This window comes from Otolemur garnettii, unplaced genomic scaffold (assembly GCF_000181295.1).
Source record: "Otolemur garnettii isolate 467f Iridium unplaced genomic scaffold, OtoGar3 scaffold00070, whole genome shotgun sequence".
Classification (NCBI taxonomy): domain Eukaryota; kingdom Metazoa; phylum Chordata; class Mammalia; order Primates; family Galagidae; genus Otolemur; species Otolemur garnettii.
Genome location: NW_003852465.1, coordinates 5,717,963 through 5,741,962, shown reverse-complemented (window position 1 = coordinate 5,741,962; position 24,000 = coordinate 5,717,963). Strand labels below are relative to the sequence as shown.

Below are 24,000 nucleotides of genomic sequence, written 5' to 3'. Positions count from 1 at the left end.
TAGAAAACCATGAGATGAAATTCACCTCTTGTAGCCACCTGATGTTTGATAAACCAAACAAGAACATACACTGGGGAAAAGAATCCCTATTCAGTAAATGATGCTGGGAGAACTGGATAACCACATGTAAAAGACTGAAACTGGACCCGCTCCTCTCACCACTTACAAAAATTGATTCAAGATGGATAAAAGATTTGAATCTAAGGCATGAAACAAAAAAATCCTCAAAGAAAGTTTGCCCTGGGGAAGATACTGGCCTAGGTAAAGATTTTATGAAGACTTCTGTGACAATTCCAACAACAACAAAAATAAACAAATGGGGCTTAATTAAACTGAAAAGCTTCTATATAGCTAAGGAAACCACAACCAAAGCAAACAGACAGCCTTTGGAATGGAAAAAGATATTTGCATATTATGAATTGTGCAAAAACTTGATAACTAGGATCTATAGAGTACTCAAGTTAACAACAAAAAAAGACCCAACAATTCCATCTATCACTGGGAAAGAGAGATGAATAGAACTTTCTCTTAAAAAGACAGACAAATGGCTAACAAAATTATGAAAAAATGCTCATGGTCCCTAATCATCAGAGAAATGCAAATCTACCCTGAGATATCATCTAACCCTAGTGAGAATGGCCTACATCATAGAGTCTCAAAGCTGCAGATGCTGGCATGGATGTGGAGAGAAAGGAACATTTTTACACAGCTGGTGGGAATGCAAACTAGTTCTACCTTTTGGGAAGGAACTATGGAGAATCTTCAAAGAACTCAAATTGGTCCTGCAATCCCATTACTAGGCATCTACCCAGAAGAAAAAAAAAATCATTTTATCATCAGGACCTTTTCACTAGACTGTTTACTGAAGCTCAATTTACAATTGCCAAAGTATGGAAACAGCCTAAATGCCCACCATGCCAGGAATGGATTAACAAGCTGTGATATATGTATATCATGGAATGCTATTCAGCTACTAAAAAAGATGGAGACTTTAAATCTTTTGTATTAACCTGGATGGAGGTGGAACAGGTTCTTCTTAGTAAAGTATTACAGTAGTGGAAAAGCAAGACTCCAATGTACTCAATACTAATATGAAGGCAGTAGCTGAGCTAATACAAGGGGTTAGAGGAATGAGGGGAAGGAGAGAGGGGTTTGGGGGTCATGGTGTATGGCACACCTTTTGGGGGTGGTACAAAATTAAAAGAGGGAGTTTAACATATGTAATCAGTGTAACCTAATTCTTTGTACCCTTAATGAATCCCAAATAATAATAAAAAAAAGATGTTAAATGGTTTCTTGAGGCTGGGGATTTCAAGGTGGAAGGATATGCCTGGGTGTGGTGATGTTATCACATTAAATGTGGGGGTGATACATGATTTCATAATATGAACTATAGAAAATAAAACTTAAGAAAAATCTGACAGAATGGTATAGATACAAATCAGAATCTCCTTGGGGTATATATGTTTATATATATGTTTCAGGATATGTGTTTAAAAGAGTGAGAACTTTGGCTTAGGGCTTCTGATTCAGCTACATGAGTGGGTCACAATTGCAAAGAAAACATTCCCTCCATGTGTTTTGTTAATTGAGATTTAGACTACACTGTGGTTTTGTATTTATCTGCAAAAATGTATTTTCTATTTAATCGTGAGTATAAATACTCATCTATTATATAAATAGATACAGAAAATGATAAATAGTTTTAAGCAAAGCTAAATATGAACCTTACATCCAAACTGAGATTTTCTCTTTGCAAATTTCAACTGTTCCATTTTGTTCCTTTTAGCTAAACTGAGGCTCCTTACTAACCTCTTGCGTCTCATCAGACCACCTTTTGGCCAGAGCTGACACTCACTCACCCTGGGAAATAGATGCTCTTCAATCACTGTGAGCACCAATCCAGTCTCCGTGTTCTCTAAGTGCCCTGGGGAAAGGCTGTAGGACATGACCTTTCTCCATAGGATTTCTCTCTAGATGTTCTACTCCTGTCTTTTCCCCTGGACAACTCCAAGCAATCAAATGGGAGAACCAAATGTGAATATAAATATCACTTTTTGTCCTAACACCTTCTTTGTGGTCCATGCCCTTTATCCATGTGTTTACTACTACTTATATCTTTTAGCTACTCTTTATTGTTTAGCCAGGATTTTAGATTTGTTATGAGAGCTTCTAGCCTGAGAGTTAGAAAAACAACAAACAGTTAATTGAAAATTTGGTATTAGGTCCAGTCAGTTTTTAATTCTATGTCATGTGTCAATGCTAATTTTGAAACCAGAATGTAATTGAGGTCTATTTTTTAAGTCTAAACTTTTTATATAAAGATTAACTTAGGTAAACATTTATTTCATTCATATACACTAAATGGTTTTAAATAAATAGAACTTACAAATGATTACATGTATTAATTTTCACCAGAGCACCGAGTTTAAAAATTGCCACACCCAGTTACAGACTTCAGTTGTCAGATTTTGAAGTTCTGTAGAAAGAGCAGTAGTGCAAACACTGATGCTACTGAATCATCAGGTTAAAACAGACGCACGTATATTCTATTAGGCTACAGCGAAACTATGTCACAAATTTCAGACAAAATGTCAGCACAGGGAAATTAACAAATTGGCACCTTTCTACTACATTAGGTAGGGAAGAATTTATTTCTGCCACAGAAAACTGGGAGTAAAAAATAACTCATAAAAGGAATAGTTATTTACCTATCTAGTAAGATTTAGAAGATGTTTCAAAGTAGAAACATTTTATGCATTTTTTGCTATTATTATTATTGATTAAAGGCAAAACTCTTAAATTTGAATGCTGAGGAATATGAAAAGAGATTCTAAGTCACAGGGTGTCATATCTAAGGCATAGCATTTGAGAACCCATTTCAGGAAAAGACTGACAAATTATGGGTCCATTCTTTGGACTGAGGGGCAGAAAGGATCCATCAGTCCTCAGTCTGGTGGTTTAGATGCTCTTTTTCCCTACCCTATTCTTTCTATATAGATCTCTGTTGGTGCCCTTATCCTGTTATGCTGTATCTTGTTTGCTTACCAGCTAGGTTCTCTATATTCCCAGAACCCAACACACTTTCCTTAAAGTCCAGTGTCAATGAATGATTGTTGAAAAGATACCTCAATAAGTGAAAGTATAAAGATACTCAAGTAAAGAGAAAAAGACAAATAAGACAAAATTTCATAGAATATTAAAATGTTTATAATTTTTATTTTGAAATAACTCAGAAAACCTCCCTTTTCTTTTTTGGTTTTGCAGTTTTAGGGCTGGGGCCCTACTCCTTTGAGCCATAGGCGCCTCCCTCACACATAATCTTTTCCTTTTTCCTTCCCTATTCCCCTTTCCCCTACTCCCACCCGCCACTGTGGCCCCTACTCCTTATGGCCAGGAAAATAGACATAAACATTATCCATTTATTATATAAGCAAACATGTAGTGAAATCTACATTGGGTACTGTGGTCTGAAAGTATGTGCCCCTCCAACTCTTATATTAAAACCTTTTTTTTATAATAAAAAACCCTAATCTTCAATGAAATAATATTAAAAAGTAGAGTCTTTGAGAGGTGATTAAGTCTTCAAGGTCAAGCCCTCATGAATGGGATTAAGTTTTCTTATTAAAGAAGCCCCAGGGAGCTCATTCAACCCTCCCACTATATGAAGATACAACTAATAAAACACTGTCTTTGAAGCAGAAAGTGGGCCCTCACCAGAGCAGATCTTTTGGTACCTTGTACTTCCCATTTTCTAGAAATATGGGCTATAAAATTCTGTTGTTCATAAATTACCCAGTCTATGGTATTTTGTTATAGCAATGCAGAGTAAATTACTGGGTCAGACACTATGCTAGATTCTGGAACCAAATGGGGAATAAGAATTTCTGTCCTCAAAGCAGAGATAATCTAGATAGACAAGTAAGACTGGGAAACAATTTTCTAAAAATAATGTGTTATGTGTTACAACAGAAGTAAATGTTGAATACCATAGGTTTGAAGAATACAGTAGAGAGAGGCAACATCCAGCTCAGATTTGCAATGTGTGAGTCTTGAAGGATGAATGGAAGTTCATCCTGCAGGGCATGGGGTAAGACTGGGGTTGCCGAGTGAGAGATGGAAGACTATTCCAGATGGAGCAAATGGCATACTGCACAAATCTTAGTTGCTTTTGCACTACTCTCCCAACGTGGCCTCCTTCTTCATTCGTTTCTGCCGTCCTCCTATTCCATTCTGCCCTTTACTTTTTCTGCCTCCAAAAGATTCAGGATCTAAAAACTCTGGTTGTACTATCAAAGAGAGGAGTAATTTTTCAGTTTGGTACTAGAGTCTGAAAATGGTATTTTTGATTTTTTAAATTGATACAGAACAAGTCAGTTTGCTGAATACTTATTGAATATCTTCAGTGTTCCTGGCATTGGGGGGCTGATAATAAAAGAAAGTAGGCATGTTTTCTATCCGTATTGTGGTCATATTCTAGAGGGAAGACAGATATTAAACAAACAGTCATGGGGATGACCGGCTCTAATAGTAGAGAGGTAGGGTATAAAGTTGGAGATAACATGGTGTGCTTCTATGAACTAGTGTGCAAAGAGTATAGGGGGATGTGGAAGGAGTGAGCCTGGAGAGCCTCGTGAGGGCCTTGCAGATAGGTGACTCATAGTGTTATGTTACAAACTCTTTGAGTCCACATGAGATAAATAAAGAACAAATGTTTAGACAGTCTTACAACATTCTGACATTATCACAATATCTAAGCACGCAATCGGTGACAGATACTGCGGCTTACTGCTTAAGTTTTATGTAGGAGTATCCTCTCATGGTGCCACTGCAATTATAAGAAAACATTCTGGAATAAACACCCAAATTGAGAAACTTGTGTTAAAGTGTAATTAAAATACCTTACTTTCTTCAGTGAGAAAGTCTTGTCATGAGAAAAATGTCAGCTGAACTAAATAGGGCTTAGTGACACAGGACAACTTGTGAGTGTTGTAAAGGCTAATGTGTTAAATTCTATATTATTCTCTTTATTATGTGATAATATGAATGATATGAATGCTGATCATAAGCAACTGTTTTTGCGTGCTGAGTTATGATGACTATAAAGGGAGAGCATCCTGTTGAGAATGTCTGAACTACAAAAGAAATTCTTAGTCTTTCTATAAGAAAAATAATTGAGTCTTCTCACAACATTGTTAAGTAAACGGGACAGCATAGGCTTTTTCTATAATGTATCCTACATCTCTGGTGTTTTCAATGATCTAAAAATATCAATGCAAGAAAGGATTGCAAAATATTTTTCAATAATAGATAAAACCGAAGGGTAAATTTGAGAGTTAGAAGCTTAGAAGAACAATTTTCACAGATTGTTATGACATGTTCCATAATTTAACCAAAATTACTGATGAGATAATTGATGATCTTGGCATTGCACGTCTGTGAGATGTATTGCTCAGTGCCTTACAGATTTGATAGACGGTTTGGAATTTTACTTTTTATCAAAAGAAAATATGTATCCGAAAATAGTGGATCAAGCATCCTTTTCAATTGTTGGAAGATAATGTAAATTTGACCATGACTTTGTAGGCTAAATCGTTGTGTTTACTGATAAAGGATTAAAGGTGCCTTTTGAAAATGCACCATCACTTACCTCATTTTATATAAAAGTTAAAGACAAATATCCTAAGCTTACCGTCATTTCTTTTCTTCCGTTCCTGCCAATTTACTCGGGTGAATCTTAATAGAAGAAAACATCGATGCCTATTGTCCCCTGAGAGTACTATTGTCATCACTCCATGCTAGAGGAGTTAACAAGCAGAAAACAAGCTTAACATGATATACATGATGTTCATTCAAAGTGTGTATGGAACAATTTAATACAGAAAATTGCTATTTCCTTTATAAATTGTTGTCATTTATTATTGTGAATGACAAAAGTTATGAGCATAATCAGCAATCCTCCATTTTAATTTCCTAAATACATGCTTTCAATTAAATGTATATAAAATAGTTTCTCTGACTTTTTCCTGTTTTGTTTTTCCAACTAGATTTATTGAAATACTGAAATGCAATTTTACATCTGCTGAGCTTGTATGTCTTTTCTCATTTATTTTTCTAGAAGTGAAGTTTATTCTATTTTACATATATAAATTAAATAATCTTTACTCTGTTGATTCACAGTGGATTAGAAAATACAAAAGAATCAGTCTGTCACCACAGATAATTTGAAAAGCACTTCTGTAGGCCAGGTAAAGGATTTTGGACACTGTCCTGGGGGAAAGAAGCCTTTTGAATGATAGATATTATTCTCATTATTTAGGATGCTGCGTGGACATTCACAGTTAGAAAACTTGGAACCCCGGCGTTCATCCTTGATTCGGTACTAGGAACAGGGATGCAGCTAATCTCAAATATTGTAGACATCTAGATTACGATGGTACTGCCCTGTGATTAGCCCTGATGTGCAGTGGGAAAGATACAAACTCTTCCTCTATTCATTGTGAGCAGTGAAGAGGTATCAACAAGTTCCTAGAAATAATTTAGCTGTGTTAAAATAATATTGATGTACATACTTGTCATTTAAGTGAGGACTGACCTCTTATGTGAAATTATTATGGGCAAAATCATGATTATATGATTACATGTATTATATACGTGAAGGCATAATTTGGCTATATTTTATTAAGAACACATGGCGGGGCATTGGAAGCATGTGTGGTGTCTTTTGAGTAAGGAATCCCTCAGAAGGAGGCAAATGACCACAGGGGGAATTTGGACACCAGGAGTCATATTTTCCCTTGGAGGGGGATGATGGAGAAAGTGCCCTTTGTGCTACTGTCATCATGAATGTACGCCCCACTGGGGATGATGATATGTAGTAAGAGAATCTACAACTGATTTTAAACTGGAAGTAACCTGGAAAAAACAGAAATGATTGACTAGAAGTCCAGAATCCACTAGATTGATTTTTCTAGCAAATTTTAAAGGGGATGGCTACAGTGGAGTGGTTGAGAGAATCGACTCTGAAGTCAAACTACCTTTGTTTGAGTTCTAGCTCCACCACTATGAGCTGTATAACCCCTGAATGTATTTAACCTTTTGTACCCCACTTTCTTCATCTGTAATGTCTGTACTTCATAGGATGATTATGAAAATGAATGAGTTAATACTCTTAGAACACTATCTGACACTAAGTAAAGACTTGGTAAACAAACAAAGTCTTAAGGTAAATATGAGGTATTGAAAATGAAGTCGTATTTTTACATACCTGAGTTTTGTTAATTAAAATAACATATCTCTTGCACAAGGAAACAGAAGAATTGTAGTCAAACCAAAAGGATGAATGGATAAAGGGAGTAGAAAAGCAAAAAGTTGAAAAACATACTTATAATGTTGGCAAAATAGTTGTCAGTCACATTGATACAATTTGTCCTGGGATGGGGATTAAATGAAAGAAAATGAAACAAATTTCTGTGTTTTATCCTAAGTCTGAGGCATTTTGAGGCATATTCTCGTGTGCAATCAATAAGACCCTGAAATACTGAGATAAATAAGTGAACGTAAGTTGTCAATTTCTTTTCTTTGCTAAAATATTTGTGGTACAAACAACGGCAAGTGTTACACAGGAGGTTTTGCTTAGAAAATAAGGTCTCCATCACAAATGATTTGTTGAGCGCATTTTGAATATCGAGTAGTGATCTAGAGATGAAAGCAGCGTATTTTCCCCATATTTTAGCAACTAGGTAGAATATTGTGTAGATGTTAACAAGGAGATTTTGCATGCCCTGGAGAATGCCTTCCTAAGGAATAGCTTGCACACTGTCATTATAGTAAATTCCAGGTAATAGTAACTGCCATTTTTTGAATGTCTACTATATGCTAGACACATATTAGGTGCATTTATATACTTCATTCTTATACTCAACAAACATTTATTATGCTAAGTACTGCTGTAGGTATTAATAAGAGAGCATTGAACAAAGCTGGTAAAAAATGAAGCTTAACGGCCTGCAGTGGAAGGATATAGACAATAAGCAAATAAGTAAGCATATAATAAAATGCAGTAGAACCTCCATAGTTGACCACCTCCCTATACTGACCACTCTTTACATTGATCTAATTTTCATTGACTGGACATGTACCACATGTACTTAGTGGAAAACTGACCTCTGTATATTGGTCACCTTTATAAGTTGTATCTTGACTACTTAGACTGTGACATGGAATATTAAATTTACCTTCTATAATTTGATTATGTATTTAATATGTAGAGTCTACAGTAAGTGGTAGAAGGTGTGGGCTTTGCTTCTTAGTTGTATTATCTTTTCTTTAAGTTATTTTTTCACGCTTTATTATCACCACCTGCTGGATTTGGCTTAGTGTCCTATTGTTTATCATATATTATGGAAGATTTTTTCAATGTGAAGGACAGGTTTGAATTGTGGGTACATCCTACAATTACTGTAAAATTTTACAGTTAAGGTATGATGGCCCAAAGAAAAGAAATCAAAGAGCTGACATTAAAGGAAAAGGTTGAGCTTTTCCATTTTCTGGAAAACAGTAGCCAAAGAAAGATGGTGAAACATTTTGGTGTTAGCAAGACCACAGTTAACAACATCAAAGAATATAAACCCAGGTACTTGGAGAGATATGGTAAGGAAAGCAGAAACCTACAGTAGAAAAGTAGGAAACCTCCCTCTATGAAGTCAATAAAGCCACATTACACTGGTTTGAACAAACAGGGACAGTTCACTCTTTGAATCTCTAGGCTGATAATCCAAGAAGATGCTAAAAAATTCACACAGGAATTCAGGGTGGCGGATTTCCAAGCATCAGGTGGTTGGCTCAAGAATTTAAATTGTAACATGAGACCTCCCAGAAACTCCTATGGGTGAAGTCCTAGGAGAAGTTGTTGAAGAGTTTATCCAAAAGTTTTCAGAGTTTGCCAGAGGCTTCAAAGATGATAACATCTTTAACGCTGACAAGTGCAAACTCTTTTTCAAGGTGATGCCTGTCAGAAAGCTCATCATGAAGGGTGACAAATAAGAGCAAAAACTTTCCAGGGAATTTTTCACAGTTTTGCTTTGTGCTAGCTCAACCAGAAGGAAGCTAAAGCCCTTGGTGATTGGCAATTGGCAAAGCCATTCAAGAAGCTGAAGCTCCAAGATCTCTCTGTCACTTGGAGATCAAACACATGCACGTGGGTGACTGGCGCCCTATTTGAGGAGTGAGTAAGGGTATGGACTGAGAAAAGAAGAAGAAGAAACACTCTGTTCTACTGGCAGTAGCCAACCAACATGGCCACCTACAAGTGAATCATCTTGTAAACAGGACTCTGAAATTTCTGCCTCAAACAAGATCTCAACAATCCAACCTCTAAGGCATAATCGAAGCAGTTAAAATGCACTACCAAGCCCAGATCCTGCAGTGGGTCATTACTAAAACATCACCTGTGGTCTGCCTGTGGAAGTACCTTCATCCACTGCATCGGTTAACACCCTGGATGCTGTCCTCTGGATCAGTTCTGCTTGGAATACAGTCTAGCCAGAAACAATCCTCAAGTGTTTCAAGGAAGCTAGATTAGATTTTGAATGTTTTGTTGCAGTGGATGAGGTGGCAACCTATAATGAATGTGACCCAGAAGCAATTTTCCAAGTAATACTGACCAAAGTACAGACCAGCATAAAAGCATATAAACCAGATGATGATGTGGAAGATACAAGTGTGGATGACACAGAAATTTCAGAGACTCCAACAGAAGAGGATGTCAGGCATCTGATAATGCGATTGAAGTCATCTGCTGTGGGAAAATGCTCAGATATGCTGAGTGGTTTAGCCAGCATGGAGAGTGCTTTCTCCACTTATCTTTGTAATGAGAATAAGAAACAGACCAACATTGACTGTTTTTTTCAGAAAAAAAAAGATTAAACCATGAGAAAATGGTAAAAATATCAATGTTATGTGATAGTTTATATAAATAAGTAAAAATGAGCAAAGAAAGGGGATCGGAAGTGCTGGGTATGTATTTGGATGTATATGGAGAATTGCAATTTTAAATACGATCATTTGGGAAGGCCTCACTGACATGGTCTTTTTTTTTACCAACCACACACTCTCACACCTCCACACATTTGCTATACAAAGTATCTTATTGCACTTATTATTCTTTTTTATATCATACTTAATCATTCCCATTTATATATACTGCTTCTACATTTTAATATTTTTTAATAGTTTTTCTTTCTGCTATTTCATTTTTTATCAATTTTCTCTAATCTCTTCCTAGTTTAACGCCCTTCCTAGTCTAATTCTGCTTCTGTGATCATACTATTATCTTATGTGGTTTTATTGTTTCAAAAAAGCTTCACAAAGTCTTAAAGTGTGAGGCCATTTTAAATGACATGTGAAGGAAGGACATTTGGAAGAACTGAACGAGCAAGACATGTGTTGTGTGGGAGAAGAGCGTTCTAGACAGAGAATAATGCAATTTGATAGTTTCTGTAGTGAGAGTGTGTTGAATGGTTTGGGGAACATCCAGCAGGCGTGGGAGCAGGATGCACAGAAGGGGAGCAGTGAGAGATTTGGTCAGAGAGGTGCAGGGGGACCTAAGTAACCCTTTGTTTAAGTGATGGTGCAAGTCCATCGGGTGGTGCATCATATTCTCAGAAGACTTAGGGGAAGTAGTTGTATTTTTGGATCTGTCTGTGACTTTTCAAAGGGACCCTTTGACCAGAGTGGTGCCTGGACTATAGTTTGGGATTCCATGATCTATAGCATGGGGCATGGTACCATAATTAGACCTCCACAGATATTTATTGAATAAATGAATAAGGACAATGCAAGACCAGCCTGAGCGAGAGTGTGGTCCCTTTTGTACTAAATGTAGAAAGATTAGCTGGATGTCATTATGCGTACCCGTAATCCCAGCTACTTGGGAGGCTGAGGAAGGAGGATTGCTTTAACCTAGGAGTTTGAAGATACAGTGAGCTATGATGAGGCCACTGCCTTCTATCTGGAGCAACAAAGTGATACTCTTTCTTAAAAAGAAAAGAAGAAAGGAAAGAAAAAGGAAGGGAAAGGAAGGCAGAGCAAGGCAAAGCAAATGAATCTTAAGAGCTGACATTGAAGAGTTGTATGATTTTGAACTAATTACTTGACTTGCCTGTGTCTTGGTTTAGAAAATGAAAACTTTTCACACTTTCCCTTGTGTGATTATAAAAAGTGGCCAGTCTTCCCCATGAGCCCCTTATGACTTTTGAGAGTCACCCTACCAGGGAGAGGTGAGGACGGCCTGAGCAGCACCTGTTCTGCTCCAGCATGGATTTACCTGCTCACACAGCAGGATTTCCTTTCCGTTTGCATTTTCAGGGGCAGTCTCTGGCCAAGACAGTAGAGCTGGAGGTAGAGGTGAGCTCTGGATAGGTGACAGAACTCTTGGGTCATTTCTTCCTGTCAGAGGATGGGGTGAGAACGTGTGAACAGATACCTTGGCCATACTAGTGCTGACTCTGAATCCCTTCCAGACTTTTAAGATACTAACATAAACTTAACTTAGCCTTGTTCTCCAGCCATGCATTTGGGATAGTTGGCCTGGGCTTTCCATCTGGCAACTACACGTTTGTCAGAAGATTCTCCGGACAGTAGCTTAGCCTGAACAAGGATTATGTGACTAGTCAGGAAGGATTTTGAATTATTGTCACCTAAGGCCTAAACTTCATATGCTTTCTTTTAGTGTAGACCACCTATAACCTTAGAAAAGGAGAATTATTTGGGGGAATAGCAGAGACAGAATCAAATAAAAATCTTTCTTTGAAAATGGGATTTTTAATGACTTCTGTGTTTATCATTTCCAGGGTTGAGTTTATAGGATGGAGAGAACAATCTGATATAAATAAAGCTTATTTCTGGATATCAGTAAGCATATTCTGACCTTTAGCCCTTCAGGGAAGGGTTTCTTGTCTCTTAATGCTGGGTAAAGCCCTATCCCTTAATAGAAAATGCTGAACAAGACCAGAAGCCAGCAGATGGGCTGAGCCTATGTGGATGCCTCATTCTGTTTGGATGAACAATAAGTACTGCAGTGAATTGGCAGTGCTCACTATGTAGTGAGCCAGTGCTCACTACGCGCGTCTGTTGGCCGTTACAAATAAGGGCTGCACGGTGGGATAAGCTTTTGATCCGATGATTCATGGCTCTGGGAGACTGATAGATTTGATAAGCCAGTAAGTCAGTCTTGGGCTCAGAACCCTATATATATTTTTTAACCAGTAAGACTTGCTAGCTAACAGTCCTATTTAGTTAACTTGACTCACATTTCCAGTTCTCTTCTCCTTGCCTACTCCTATGGACTGTTGTAAATTGCTGTTATTTTGCATTATGATAACTGAGTCACAAAGGAGAGTGACAGAAATATGCCAATCCTGATGTGGCACAGTTCAATGTGACAACAACAGGAAGAGCTAGCACCCATAAACTGTATGCCAAGGTAGATTTGACCCTCAGCAGCCCTGGGATAGACAGGCACTAGTTATTATACTATTCTGATATTAGGTGTGGGGAGGTTGGTCTGGCCCCAGGGAGCACAGGAAGTTGAGTGCAGAGCTCCTAAGCAAATTCCAAGTTTTTTTTCTGGTCATGCTTCATCTAGAACTGTGTTGAAGTAACACTTGTCTTGCTTTTCTTGGAGAGTTTCAGTGAATAGCTCAGAGTATGTGGTGAAATGTTGACAAAAACCTAATCTCCCATGACCCAAATAGGGCATCTCTTAATACCACCTACTCTTGACAAGTGAATAAGAATGTGCTTTGGCACAAGACACTCTACATAACAAAATCAAATATTTTGACCTGGTTGGTGATACCTTCACATTAACCTGAAATAAATTTATTTAAGAACAACAACAAAAAAGAATGTGCTTTGGAAAAAAAGACACCTTTGTTATATAAGTTCTCTTATCCTACTTACTATTCTTTTTTGTTTTTTGCAGTTTTGGCCGGGGTGGGTTTGAACCCCCCACCTCCGGTATATGGGGCGGTGCCCTACTCCTTGGAGCCACAGACGACACCCCCTCCTTACTATTCTTTTTTAATATCATATTTAATCATTCTCACTTTGATATACTGTTTCTTTATTTTAATCTTTTTTGCTTTTATAGTTTTTCTTATTGCTATTTTAATTTTTACTGATCTCCTCTTGTCTCCTTGTGTCCTTCCTGGTCTGATGCAAAGTGCAGAATCAGTGTGCATTTTATGTGGCCTTATTATTTCAACTGAGTTTCACAAATTAAGACTTAAATTGTTAGGCCCTTTCAAGTTACATATGAAGGGTGGGAGGTATCAGAATGTGTGGTTTAAGAAGTAAATAAGTAAATCTGAGTCACTGTGCTTTGTCTTCTGAAATAGAAACTGGGTACTCTGACGATTGTTAATGTGTAATGAGGAGAACAAGAATACAAATGAAGAATCACCCTACCATCAACTTAGATTTTGTGACAGGCAACAACTGTGTGAAAGAAGCATGGTGTTTGTACGTCTTAGAAGTTCATTGCTTTCCATGGTGGCTAGTGTGCCATTGTATAAATTTACCACACTATAATTTAGTCAGTGGACATTTGGTTAAATAAAGCTGCTATAAACATTCAGAAATGAGTCTGTGTTCATTCTTTAGAATAAATGCTTAGAAGCGAATGTTTTACTTCGTAAGTAGCTTTCAAATAGTTTTCTGAAAGGCTTGTACCTTTTTGATTCCCACTAGCAAACAATGAGAGTTCAGGTCACATTGCACCTTGTCAACACTTATAGTTATCAACCTGGTTTTTAAGCCACTTTAATAAGTGTGTATCTTATTGTAATTTTTGAGTTTTCCTGATTTGGATTGTCCTAATGACTATTGGTATTGGTACACTTTTCATGGGCTTTTTATTTGCAGTCTATACATTCTTTTTGGTAGTGTTTATCTGAATAGTATCTTTAAGTATATCTATTTTTACTTGTAATTTTTGATCTTCATGAGTTATAAGAGTTCTTTATGTATTTTAAATACAAGTATTTTATTGGATATATTTTCACAAATATTTTGTCCTATTTTATAGTGTAACTTTTAATTTTCTTAATGGTAGCTTTCAAAAAGCTAGAGGCTTTTAAATGTGGTGAAGTACAATTTGCCAAATTTTTAAAAATATATTTGCATTTTGTGTCCTGTTTAAAGAAACTTCTACCTAATGCAAGTCAAAAATATTTTATTTTAAAAATTTTATAGTCTGAGCGGCACCTGTGGCTCAGTGAGTAGGGTGCTGGCCCCATATACTGAGGGTGGTGGATTTGAACCTGGCCCTGGCCAAACTGCAACAAAAAATAGCTGGGCATTGTGGTGGGCACCTGTAGTCCCAGCTACTTGGGAGGCTGAGGCAGGAGAATCACCCAAGGCCAAGAGCTGGAGGTTGCTGTGAGCTGTGACACTATGGCACTCTAAGGCAACAAAATGAGACTGTCTCAAAAAAAAAAAAAAATTATAGTCTTAGCTTTTACGCTTAACCTTATGATTCATTTTGAGTTAATTATCACATATGGTACAAGAAGGTAGGATTTCCTCTCTTTCCTCCCTTCCCCGCCCCCTCCCTCCCTCTCTCTCTTCCTTCCCTCTTTACTTTCTTCCCTCCTTCCTTCCCTCCCTTCCTTTTGTCCTTTCCACTGGGATGTCTCACTGTTCGAGAGCCATTGTTAAAACAGATTAATCCCTATCCATTGAAATATCTTGGTATCTTTACAGACAATGAGTTAAGCAAGCATTTGATTCTTTTCCTATACTTTTATTTAATTTTGTTAATTTATATGTCTATCCTCATTCCAATACCACACTGTATTGATTTCTATAGCTTTATAGTGTAGTCTTGAAGTTATATAGGATGAGTCTTCCAATTTTGCTCTTTTTCAAAGTTATTTTTTAGTTTTTTATTTTCTTTGATTTTACATATAAATTTTAGAATCTGCTTATCAATTACTATAGAAAATTTGCTGGGATTTTGATTGAGTTGTCTTAAAACTTTAGCTCAATATGAAGATAATATCTTAACTATACTAAATCTACTTAACCATGGTCATGGTTGATCTTTTCATCCATTTAGGTCTTCTTTGGTTCACTTAGCAATGTTTTATAGTTTTCAGTTAAAATCTTGCCTATGTTTTGTTAGATTTCTCCACAAGTATTTCATATTTTTAAATGCTATTGTAAATAGAATTGTAAACAAATGATATTTTCAGTTACTCCTTGCTAACATATAAAAATACAATTGATTTCTCTGTGCTGACCCTGTATTCTGCAAACTTGCTAATTTACTAACTAGTTCTGGTAGCTTTTTCATAGATACTTTGGGAATTCTAAAATATAGATGGCCACATTATCTAGGGAAAAATTTATTTTTATCCTTTTCAATGTGAATATTTTTCATTTATTTTTCTTGCCTCATTACATTGAATGGGACCTTCAATACAATATTGCTTTTTTAGATGTCTTGTATTGGACTGAGAAAGTTCCCTTTTGTTTTTACTTTGCAGTGAGTTATTTATTTTATCATGACAAGATGTTGAAGTTTATCAAATGCTTTTCTTTCATCAGTTGATCTCATAGTGAGGGATTACATTGATTTTACAGTATTTAATCTAATTTGCATTTCTGGAATGAGCATTGTTTGGTTGTAGTTTATTATTCTTTTTAGACATTGCCAGATTTGATGTATTGATATTTTGTTTAGAATTTTTTCTGTTCAAAAGGTGTATTTTGTGTCTATGTTCTAGTTTTATTTTTCATTTTGTACTGTTGTAGTCTGGTTTTGGTTTAAGAGTGATGCCAGTGTCATAATAAGAGTTGGTGAAATTTGGCATCTCTATATGGGACTAGAGATTTTTGCTGATTACGGAGAAGGATCTGGAAGTTGTCAAATATAATTTCTATATTTATAATTTCTATATTATGTCTATTTCTTCAGTTTTGTGATTGTTTCTCTAGGCAAAATGACATATATTTGGGTGCTTTGCTGTCAGGTGCATACATACATATTTTGAATAGCTGTACCTTCTTTGTGAACCCTTTTATTATGGAAGTTACCTCTTTATTACCGATAATTTTTTGCTGTAAATTCTTCTTTTTCTGATATTGATATAGCCACCCCAACTTCCCTTTGATTCATGTTTGCATAGTATATCTTTTTTTAATTCTTTCCTTTTCACTTTGAAGTAGGTTCCTTTTCAACAACATATGATGGGGTTATGTTTTTCAGATTTACTCTGACATTTTCATTCTTTTCAGTATTGTGTTTATATCACTTGCCTTTTTACAATTATTGTTATATTTGGATTTTGGTGTACCATTTTATTATTTATTTTCTCTTTTTTTCTTATACTTTTGTTCCTCTCTTAACTCTTTCCTGCTTTCTTTCAAATTTTTGAATTTTGTTAGTATTCTATGTTGCCTATTGTGTCTTTTAACCATATATCTTTCATAGTATTTTAAATTGGTATCCTACAAAATATACATACCTAACTTTCTATCATTTACTTAGAATTCATATGTTACTTTCTGCTTTCTAGAGCCTTCCTGCATTCCTTGGCTCATACCCTTTCTATATTCTTCCATCCTTGCAAGCAGCAACAGGAAGTCAAATTCATCTCATATTGCATTACTTTGATCTCCTCTTCTGCCTTCTCCTTAATTTAAGGACCTATGTAATTATATTGGGCACACCTGATAATCCAGGACTCTTTTTTTTTTTTTTTTTTGAGACAGAGTCTCACTTTGTTGCCCTCAGTAGAGTGGTATGGCATCATAGCTCACAGCAACCTCAAACTCTTGGGCTCAAGTTATTATCTTGCCTCAGCCTCCCAGGTAGCTGGGACTATAGGTACCTGCCACAGGGCCTGGCTATTTTTAGAGATGGGGTCTGCTCTTGCCTAGACTGGTCTTGAACCTGTGAGCTCAGGCAGTCTACCTGCCTTGGCCTCTCAGAGTGCTAGGATTACAGGCATAAGCCACCATGCCCGCCCCTTCCAGGATACTCTATTTTAAGATCCCCTGGTTAGTGATCTTAATTTCATCTGCAGCCTTAAATTTCCTTTACCATGTAAAGTAACATTTACAGGTTCCAGGGATCAGAACTAGGAAAACATTGTTTTTCAAGGGAAGGAGAAGGCTATCATTATGCCTACCACAATGATTGCAAGCACAAGCAAAACTTCAACATTGTCCAAAGGGAGTTTTAGTGTATGTTGATGTATACTTGAGACAATCATAACCTAAAGGGGCAAGGATAAAATATTCCAGTGGAAATGATAACATATAGACTCTAGATAAGGTGAAAAGTTAAGCATGCATATTTTATTTGCAAGAACACCAATTAAAAAATCTGCACAAAGAGAGATAGTCAAAAGATACATAGATGAAATGGAATACTGAAAATATTAGCGTAGTGCAAGGAGACCACAACACTACTAATCATCCTGTGAGGCACAAGACAACTCCAACAAGCATTACCATAAAATTTGGAATCCTTGTCTAGGCTGAGAAACTCTGCCTAACTAATACAGTGACTCACCTTGATTGTGGTTTTCCTAACCATATGTCTCAGTTTTATAGAAACACTTCTTCCCCTCCTCATATTCATATTTTAATTTTTCTTATAATTGATTATGTCAAATAATTAAAGTGACTGGTTCAACTGGCATAATTTTGGGTACTAAATACAAGTGTTACTGAGAGAGTATTTCTAATTCTTTACCTTGATTGAATACACTAAGTTAGGAGAACTGCAACATGTAAATATGAGTGTATATATATATTTATGTCTTCCTCATATTGACTCTTCCAGTAGCATTTTGAATAGTAGTATTATTTAAAATCCTTTTTATATAACTTTTGTAGATATTTCTTATAATTTAATATTTTGAATGTACCATGATAGAAAGAACTTTAACTTCCTGATAAATAATTTTTCTTTGAATTAATGAATTAAATTATATTAATTTTCATTGGTGTGTTTTTGTAAATTGGGAAGTTTCAATACAACAATCCTTTATCACCTGGAAGTACTGGAATATTTCTCAAAGTTTACAAAATTAAAAATAGCATTAAATGGAAAATTTGGTAAAGCTAGAGATTAAAAATAAATTTGGAGAAGCTCCCAAACTCTGACCTTTTCCCTTAAAAATTCCAAAGGCAGCTAAAAATGGCCTTTCTGTTATGATATGATATAGTACATATACTATACCATATTCTATACTTGTAGATACAGATAAAACATATACTCCTGCAGGAACCTCAGACCACCCGGTAAACCTTCTGTAACTGTAGTTGTGTAGGATTCAGTTGGAGAATTCAGCATCCACCGGTTTGGATGGAAGGTTAAGAAACTCAGTTGATCTTTGTACAGAATTGACATTTTAACCACTTTGAAACTCTTAACTTTCCACAAATGGAAGTTGAATGTCGTTCCTGAAAAAGTACCACAAAACATTAGGGGTATGCTAAAAAATGTTATGTGCCATTGACTTTGAATGGACTTTTGCCTGCTGTGAAATAGGTCCCAGATGATTCCATTTTATGGTCCTAGACGTATCTGGTGAAAGATGGGTAGAGCTTGCAGGAGTGTGACTCTTCTCTCTTTCCTGGACTCCATCTTCTCCTACTGACCGCCCCCTCTTTCCCCTCCCTCTTCCTCTCCCTCTCCTTTGTCTGTCTGTCTGTCTGTCTGTCTGTCTATCTATCTATCTCCTTTTCTGCAGGGACAGGCACCCTGCCTCTGTTACCTTGCCTCCTGTGGTGCATGTCCTGGAGAACCTTCTCTCCACCCTGCGTTTGGCAGGGGGCGCACGAGGTGCTGGAGCTGTCCAGCAGCTCCTGGGTAAGTTTGCCTCTGCGCTCTCTGCGCTGGAGAAGCTCTCCCGCACCTTGCCTCGCCTTGGGCTACAGTATAGTACACTAGGGCTCCCAGGGGCTTCCACCCGTCTCCGCCAGTCTCTCTCCACCTTGGAGTCCAGCGTGCTTTGGCCTCCGCCCGCAGCCTGGGACCGGACTGCCGTGCGCCCAGGGGCTGCGCCGGAGATCAGCGCACAAGTGCAGGCGGTGTTCCTTCTATCTAGCCGCGCCTGCTACAGCTGGGTAGTCCTTTCTCGCTGTCAAGACAGACACACGCCCGATATCGAGGGGTGAGAGCAAAGACCGCCCATCAACTTAGCACCTGGAAATGAGATATTTCCATCTCAAAAGGAGGCTGGTGTTGCCCGGGTCATCGAGAGAGGGAGGGAGGAAAGCGGAGGCTGCGTGATTCCAGGGCTCCCTAGATAGAGCTTGGAACCGAAGAGCAAGCAGCGGGTGCAGAAGAGGGACCAGAGTGCCGGCCTCGCCCTCGCCCCCTCCCTCCACCTCCTCTCTCCGCCTCCCCGCCCGCCCTCGCTCCCGGGAGGAGCGGTCTCTCCGCGCGCGTCTCCCTGCGCTCTCTCCATTGTCTCTGCCTTTACAACAGGTTCGGGCGGTGGAGAGAACGGGTGCGTGCAGGGCGGTCCATCCCGGGTGTTCCTGGGGCCGCCTCCTTTCCTTCTGGAGTGCCAGTCTTTGGCTGCTTTATTCGGCTTAGGGGCTAATTTCTCAGCCGGGCAGCCCCGGGCGATTCCGGCCCCTCCCGCGGCCCCCCTCCCAGCCTGCGCCGCCGCCTGGGCTCTGCGTGTGGGAAGGATGTGCGCATTGGAGGGTCTAAGTTCTCCACACGCCTGGGGGGGCCTCCCTTTTCTTTCTTAGGCAACCGAATCTATTAATCCTACAAAGCAGTAAATCCAGGCAGCTGCAGGAGAGGCTAAAGCTATTTTCCCTTTTGATTCCAAGAACCTCTTCAATTTTTTATTTTTAAAGAAGGAGAGGATGGACTGAGCAGATCCACACCATGGAGTCTCGGGTCTTACTGAGAACATTCTGTTTGATCTTCGGTCTCGGAGCAGGTGAGTGGCGGCAGAACTGGGGCAAGGGAAAGAGATAGGGATGGCTCCCCCCTCGGAGCAGCCTGGGCTGGTGGGGAGACGTCTCCCTTTTCCCGGACCCAAAGTAGGTCTGGAGTGGGAGGATTGGAGTAGGGGCGGGTTGGATTTGGATTTTTCCGTGCTTGCCTTGGAGACGGCGAGGCGGGTCACGCCCCTAGTCCGGGGTCTCAGGGATGAGGGGGAACTTTGCACAGAGAGGGGTTTAAAGTAGGTCATGGAAATGGGACTGGGTGCTCCGCTATTTAAAGCTTGGCTGCTGATCTCAGGTAAGGCTCTCGGGGGCGGAGGAGGGAGTTGCCTCTCGTCGTCTGTTCCCAATATTGTTAAGAAGACATGGTTTTCTGCTGCCCTGAAGATAAAGGCTCGCATATTGATGGAGCTTTTGTTTTTCTTTTTCTCCTTTCCCCGGGCCAGTTTGGGGGCTTGGTGTGGACCCCTCCCTACAGATTGACGTCTTAGCAGAGTTAGAACTTGGGGAGTCCACGACCGGAGTGCGCCAGGTCCCGGGGCTGCATAATGGGACGAAAGCCTTTCTCTTCCAAGGTATGATCCAGCGTACTGAAGCCCTTGTGCGGCTTCAGTTCCGATAACCCCTGGAGGAGCTGGCCGCCTCGCTTTCCCTAACTTTGTGCTGCCTCATGGATGGCAATACCTAAAGTGTAGAGGGGTCAATGCGAGACACGTATCCCCATCTCTTCCTAAGTGGCTTGGCTTTTCTCCCCTCCTCCTACTTTGTACTCTGCCAGTTCTAATGGATAGTTCCTTAATTACCGAACAGAAACTCTGATGACAGATGGTTGATTTTCAAGTCTGGGGAACAATGAATTGTAACACAATCACCTCATTTGGGTGAAATTGATTTAGTTAGGGTACAATACAGCTTAATCTTAGTAAAGACGCTGGTCTTTAAAAGTTTCAGGTACCCTGCTGGGAGGAATTTCTTTATAGGATTAGCTCTCAGAGTGTGTTTAGCTGCTGTTATCACAGACACAGACATACAATGTTTGAGACAAGGTGCATTGTTGGAATATCATTCTTCCTTCACCTACGACAAGAGAAAAGAAATGATAGTCACAAAATTATTTTGAAGATATTTTAAGTAAAAATGTTAACGGAGAAGTTTACCTTGTATCATTGTTAATTATATACTTATGATTTTATAACTTTTTTTGAAGTCAGTGGACAATGGCTAGGCACAAGACATCTAGATTTCACATTACATTTCAATGTGTGTTGTCCAGTAAGAAGCAAATTCCAATGCACCAAACCTTCAACTTGGATTTACCAGACCTTTTGAGGATTGCTTGGTTTGTGGAAAGATACTGTAATACGAGCTGGTAAAAGGTTAACTAAATATGTACAGAAAGACTAGAGTCATATGTGGTGAGTTATAGATAAATGGAGTTTGGTTTGACATATCTGATGGATTAACCTACCAAAGCATAGTCCCCACTTCACCTAGATTTTTCTTTTGTGATTCTGGTAACATGGCTTCAAAAGAAGTGCAACTCATAATTACTACAGAGTTGGCTATGCAAAATAAAACCACTTCAGTAAATCTGCCTCCAAGAAATAGAAATAAAATAAAACTTGAGTGTTTCTGTACTGGTGTTGTTGCCTGATACAGCCAGTATGTGTCACCATGAACAGTAACACTGAAGCTTGCATCTGGGAGAAGAGGAAATTGACATGTGTTGCATTTATATCAAACAAATTTGCTCTGATAGAGATTAAAATGCAACTTTTTGGTTTTTAAAAACTATTGCTTACATTTTATGTTATAATTATTTTTTATTGTGAAAAATATTTATAATAATATTTTATTTAGTTAAAGGTCTTTTTTGGAGGGTGGGGCTTATATATTGAATCCTTTTAAAAGCAATGACGGAATCAAATAAAGGAATAAGGTTAGGCTGTCAGCAGAAGGTCGCAGAGTTGAATACATGTGACATTAGGGTTAAGCTTCTGTTTCCTTTGTTTTGTTTTATTTTGTTCTTAATCTCTGATTTTCAATTCTGTCAAGTGGAAATAAAGTTATTTCTGGGCTGCCAATCTGAGTAACTGGAAAGCTTTATAGAATGTAAAGTTCCTAATCAATGACGTTAAAGTGCTCTTAAAATGTTCAAAAGTCCTTTAAATTTTATCAGAGTTCTTCCTACCTTTCTCTGGGTAGTATCTGAGCTATCACAAATAGAAACCTTAAGGACTGCATTTTATGTTCTGATGCTAAGTAATTAGACATTTCTAAGAAATAGTCTCAAGGGATCGATATCTCTTCACAGTTAATTTTTTAAAAGAACACTTAAAATTCATTTTTATTTAAAGTGCCAGCTTCTTCATGGTAGGCACTGTGTTCCACATGCATAAGACATGTTAAATATGTTTTCTTTGAATTGTCCGTGGTAAGTAGATATCAATGTGCACTGATGAATTTGTTGTTTTTGTTTCCTTGTTGATACCAAGCCCAATATTTAGGAAGAGTAAATATGGCTTTTGAGATTTGAATATATGAAATTTCATTTCCTGCCAAATTTTGAACTTTATTTCATATAGCTAATCAGCCAGCAAGTATTTTCAGCATGCTGTCTTCACAGAAGGCATGGATTACTGATGTATTGATTAAGCTCTAGATTTCTCTTATTCTAAGATTTGGATTCAGAAATTGACAACAGGTGGACCTTTATCCCTGCAGGGCAGTTCAGATTATCTCAGGAAGATCTTTTCTCTGCTATTATCACATAGAAACTGTTGTTGTGAAGTCAGTTTTGAGTCCTGCTGCTCCACTGGGAATCCATTGGCTTTTGAGAGACAAAAGCATTCAGACTCTGAAGATTTTATAGATTCCATTTATGGAGAGTTGATGGAGCTGCAGGTATTTTGTATAGTGTGTAAAATGTCATAGGAGGAATAGTAACAAATTATAAAACCTGTGAGATGTTCTCAGATTTCCTATGAATCTATGACACAAGTTTCTTTGTGCTATCAGATATGCCCTACATAGATGGAAGAGATTTCGAGTCATCAGATTTCTCCTGCAAAGAATTCTCACTATCCTTTTCTGTCTCTTAGCTTTAAAATAAACCTGCTTTCCCGGGCAGCACCTGTGGCTCAGTGGGTAGGGTACTGGCCCCATATACCAAGGGTAGAGGGTTTGAACCTGGCCCCAGCCAAACCGTAACAAAATAAACCTGCTTTCCCAATGATTTTTGCTTATTTAATATTGCTTTTCCTTTTGCCTACTTAATTTCTCTCTTTAGTGGTTTTTGAGATATATGAAATTCATTTGAAACTATAGTTTGTGTAAATTATTATGACTTACAAACCTCCTATTAAGTAACCTTTTACTGTGTACGTAAAATAAAAACAAATGGAAATATATTTTAAAGTCATACCTTTTTTTTTCTTGTCATAACAGCAACCATAGTGTCACTAAAATTTTTTGTTCTTGTTGAAATAAGATTTATAGTTTCTGTGGAAATTTAAGTAATAACAGGTGTTAAATTAGATACTTAGTAAATGTGGCATTTGAACCATGCAAATTATAATTTTTTAAAACATATTCAGGTAATACTTTGAAATCTATATCAGGATTTTCTAGTCATTTCTATGTGTAATCTGACTCATAGCCCCCAAAATACACATTATGCTTTTAATGAGCAGAGAATGACTAATGGGATGAGAAGTCCTAAGAAAGGTTATAAAGAATTCTGGAATATTCAGGGCCAGTACAATTGTAAGCAGGATTCCTCTCCTTTGCATAAAATCCAGGAAATATTTTCTGAGGTTATGATCATGACACTTTTCTTTCCCTTGTGCACATGAGAGCTCAGGAATGAGAGTATACAGAACTGTAGTTCTAGAACTTTCTAGCAATGTTGGCATGATTTTTAGATCCTTGATTTTAACAATTTGGCTAGGTCCCCAAAGTAGATAGTTTCCTCTGTTGTGTTAATACAATTTCTTCTTCTTCGTTTTTTTTTTT

At 37.8% G+C, this 24,000-nt stretch overlaps 1 protein-coding gene across 4 annotated transcripts in view; it reads left to right on the top strand.

The window, feature by feature from the left end:
• The first annotated feature begins 19,356 nt into the window (after nt 1-19,356).
• Nucleotides 19,357-24,000, top strand: part of NELL2 (neural EGFL like 2) — a 346,450-nt gene continuing 341,806 nt past the window's right edge. The window contains exons 1-4 of one of the 4 annotated variants that reach the window (XM_012807498.1): nt 19,489-19,510; nt 19,894-19,979; nt 20,152-20,284; nt 20,433-20,561. In XM_012807498.1, the coding sequence (XP_012662952.1) occupies nt 20,233-20,284; nt 20,433-20,561 (181 nt within the window). In that variant the 5' untranslated portion in view covers nt 19,489-19,510; nt 19,894-19,979; nt 20,152-20,232. Of the gene's footprint in view, nt 19,980-20,129; nt 20,285-20,432; nt 20,562-24,000 lie in introns of those variants that run through there. The other 3 variants (XM_012807497.1, XM_003793551.2, XM_003793552.2) reach the window with 3 other exon arrangements.